Source organism: Gracilinanus agilis, chromosome 2 (assembly GCF_016433145.1).
Source record: "Gracilinanus agilis isolate LMUSP501 chromosome 2, AgileGrace, whole genome shotgun sequence".
Lineage (NCBI taxonomy): Eukaryota > Metazoa > Chordata > Mammalia > Didelphimorphia > Didelphidae > Gracilinanus > Gracilinanus agilis.
Window position 1 is genome coordinate 661,618,778 of NC_058131.1, and position 2,864 is coordinate 661,621,641.

The 2,864-nt window shown below is 38.1% G+C and overlaps 1 protein-coding gene across 1 annotated transcript in view; it reads right to left on the reverse strand.

Moving 5' to 3' along the window:
* LOC123236397 (pulmonary surfactant-associated protein A-like) overlaps positions 1-1,877 on the reverse strand; it is an 8,563-nt gene extending 6,686 nt beyond the window's left edge. Inside the window, exons 1-2 of the mRNA XM_044662777.1 lie at positions 1,643-1,877; positions 876-983 (exon numbers count right to left, since the gene is read on the reverse strand). Of these exons, the coding sequence (XP_044518712.1) occupies positions 876-983; positions 1,643-1,841 (307 nt within the window). The 5' untranslated portion in view covers positions 1,842-1,877. The remainder of the gene's footprint in view (positions 1-875; positions 984-1,642) is intronic.
* Between the last annotated feature and the right edge of the window lie 987 nt (positions 1,878-2,864).

Here is a 2,864-nt window from a genome sequence, read left to right on the forward strand (position 1 = left end):
GAGAGAGAGAGAGAGAGAGAGAGAGAGAGAGAGAGAGAGAGAGAGAGAGAGAGAGAGAGAGAGTGTGTGTGTGTGTTATGGAAGGCATAGAAAGAGGCTGACCAAGAGAAGGGGACTGACAAAAGGGAAAGCCTATGTGGAAAAGAACTTTTGATTATCCCATTCCTTCAATGCATGCTGGGTGAGGGTAAGCCAATTAAAGAGTGTTCTAGCAATTTGTTCATATATTTAAGATTATGCATGCAATAAATTTATTTCCTTTGCTTTTGAACCTGGTATGAGAAAGACTCATAAAGTTTTCAAACCCAAATGTCAGAGTATGGAGGGGAATGGAACAGCTGGCTACCTGGGCTAAACCAAGGCTAAAAGACATTTGGAAGGGCAGCTAGGTGGTTCAGTGGATTGAGAACTAGCCCTAGAGATGAGATGTCCTGGCTTCATATCTGGCTTCAGACACTTCCTAGCTGTGTGACATTTAACTTTGATTACACATTGCTTAGCCTTTTTTACTCTTCTGCCTTGAAAATACACAGTATTGATTCTAAGATGGAAGGTAAGGGTTTTTTTAATTTAATTATTTTAATTTAATTTAATTTAAAAAAATCACTTGGCACTCAGGGATTCCCTACCCCCACCCCAGGATATCTTTTTTCAGGAGTCACCCCTGCCCTGGCTCTGGGCATTACATATTAATTTTGCAGCAGTTTGACTTTCTTCCAACCAAATTATAAGGAAATTCTTTTAGAGTAGTCAGAAGATAGATAAAACTTGAGATTTACTTCCCATTTCCTGTCCACCCTCCTTTTGACTTGCTGATAACTCCCTCTCTCCCTCACCCTATACCTCATTAAAGCAGAAAGCATAGAAGTTCTTACCACCTGGTTCTCCTTTCATACCCTTGATTCCTGGAGGTCCTTGTATTCCTGGGTTTCCTGGAGGCCCCACCTTCCCTGGATTTCCTTGGGGTCCTCTGAGCCCTTCACCTATTTAATTTGAATGAGTTTAGCATATATAATTATATATATGTATATACATTATATAGCCCTTCACCTACAAAAAATAAAACACATTTTATTTATTAATTTAACAAACGTGAAGGGAAAAACCAAAACAAAACCTGTACACGTCAACATCTTGAACTTGCTATATGTTGTCCTTATGAGGACATGAGAATCCAGTGATCTCATAAAATGGAGACCCTGAAAGCCATTAAGTTTAACACTCAGTGGTATGTTTCATAAGATTTCCTTAAAAGAAAGTTATTGGAAGATTCCAGAGAAAATCATTGACACTTTGACCACTGAGTCATCTGCTATTGGTAGAATATGTCACTAGAATCAAATCCCAGGGGTCAATAGATTTCCTGGAATGACTAAGACCTTGGATTAAAGTCCTTCAGGGAAAATATAAAGATGTAACACCATATGATGAAAGAGACACTTAACAAAGGACTCTAGAGGCTTGGGTTCCAATTCTAGTTCTAAGTTTGTTTTGTATTTTGCATGAATCAATCTCCTTTTCTGTATTTTATTTTCTTTCTTTGTAAAATGGGGACGTTGGGTGATATGGTCCATAAGATCAATGACTAACACTCTGATCTTACACTTTTGCTCTTACTTAAATATTATTGCTTTTTACATACCTGGGTCTCCCTTTTCTCCTTTAGATCCTGCTTTCCCATCTCGTCCATCTCTCCCAGGCAGTCCAGTGACCCAAGGACCATGACAATGAGTGGCTAAATAAGTTGATGGCTGCTCTTCATTTTCCCCTATCTCTGAGCAAGATCCAATGAGTGCCCACTCTAGGAGCAAGAGACTGAGCAGGGGCAGGAGAACCATCATTTGGACCCCAGACCTGGGAAATATCAAAGAGAATCATTGCAGGTGGCTCTTGGGTCAAAACAATTTTTATTTATCATCTCCCTTGATAGTCTAGACCTAATCTCAACATCCAAATGTATGCATGAGCAGGAAATATCATCCAAGAAAGGGTCCTGGATGAGAACTATCTGTCACAGAGAGACCTACCCAGAGAAGAGAAGCTTTTTGGGATTCTCACATTCTGATTCATTTTTGTTGAAAGCTATCCAACATCTCCAGATAATCTGATAAGGAAGGCTTTGTTGATAAAGAAAGAGGCTGGACACAGGAGATGATCTTTCTGTTAGCTCCTACCTGCTCCTACCTGTCATGGAGTCTTGAGTTTATTATATGCTATTTTCACACAAAGAACATAAAGAAAACTTTACAGCTGCATAGAGGTTACAAATTATACCAAAAAAACCCCTTGAGGCTTCAAAGTAGAAATAGAACAGGGTCCAAGGCCGAATTCTAGCTATCTTGATATCAGAAAACTAATTCTGTGAATAGTAACTTTATTCTATAGATAACATAAATGAATTGAGTCTTGTACTTTTTATTGGGAGGACTGCACCTACTTGGATGAAGTCTTGTCTAGCTCTGGCCTTGGCTGTCTTAGGAATATTTTTAGAGTTCAGGCATCTTAATTTTCTTGGAGAGAAATTGTTAACTCAGTAACTGTTTGTTTGCTAAGAACTTAAAGCTTTCCAATAAGGCTATAATGTTTTTCAATAAGAAAAGGTATGGATCATAAAAGGGGTCAAAAGAGGAGTCTTAGATTTTTATCTATTTGAAGCTATTTCTCTTATTGGCTTCCCACAAATTCCCCCTTTTCTGTTAAATTAAAGTGATTTATTACGTAGCAAAACCTTTATTAATGAAAAAGAGTCATAGAATAGTTACAACAATCAGCTACAGCTGGATCTTATGGGATTCACCATTTATGTTATTTCTCTATAGCTCACAACACATGTTAAGGAGTGAAGTCAATATTCCAATTGAACA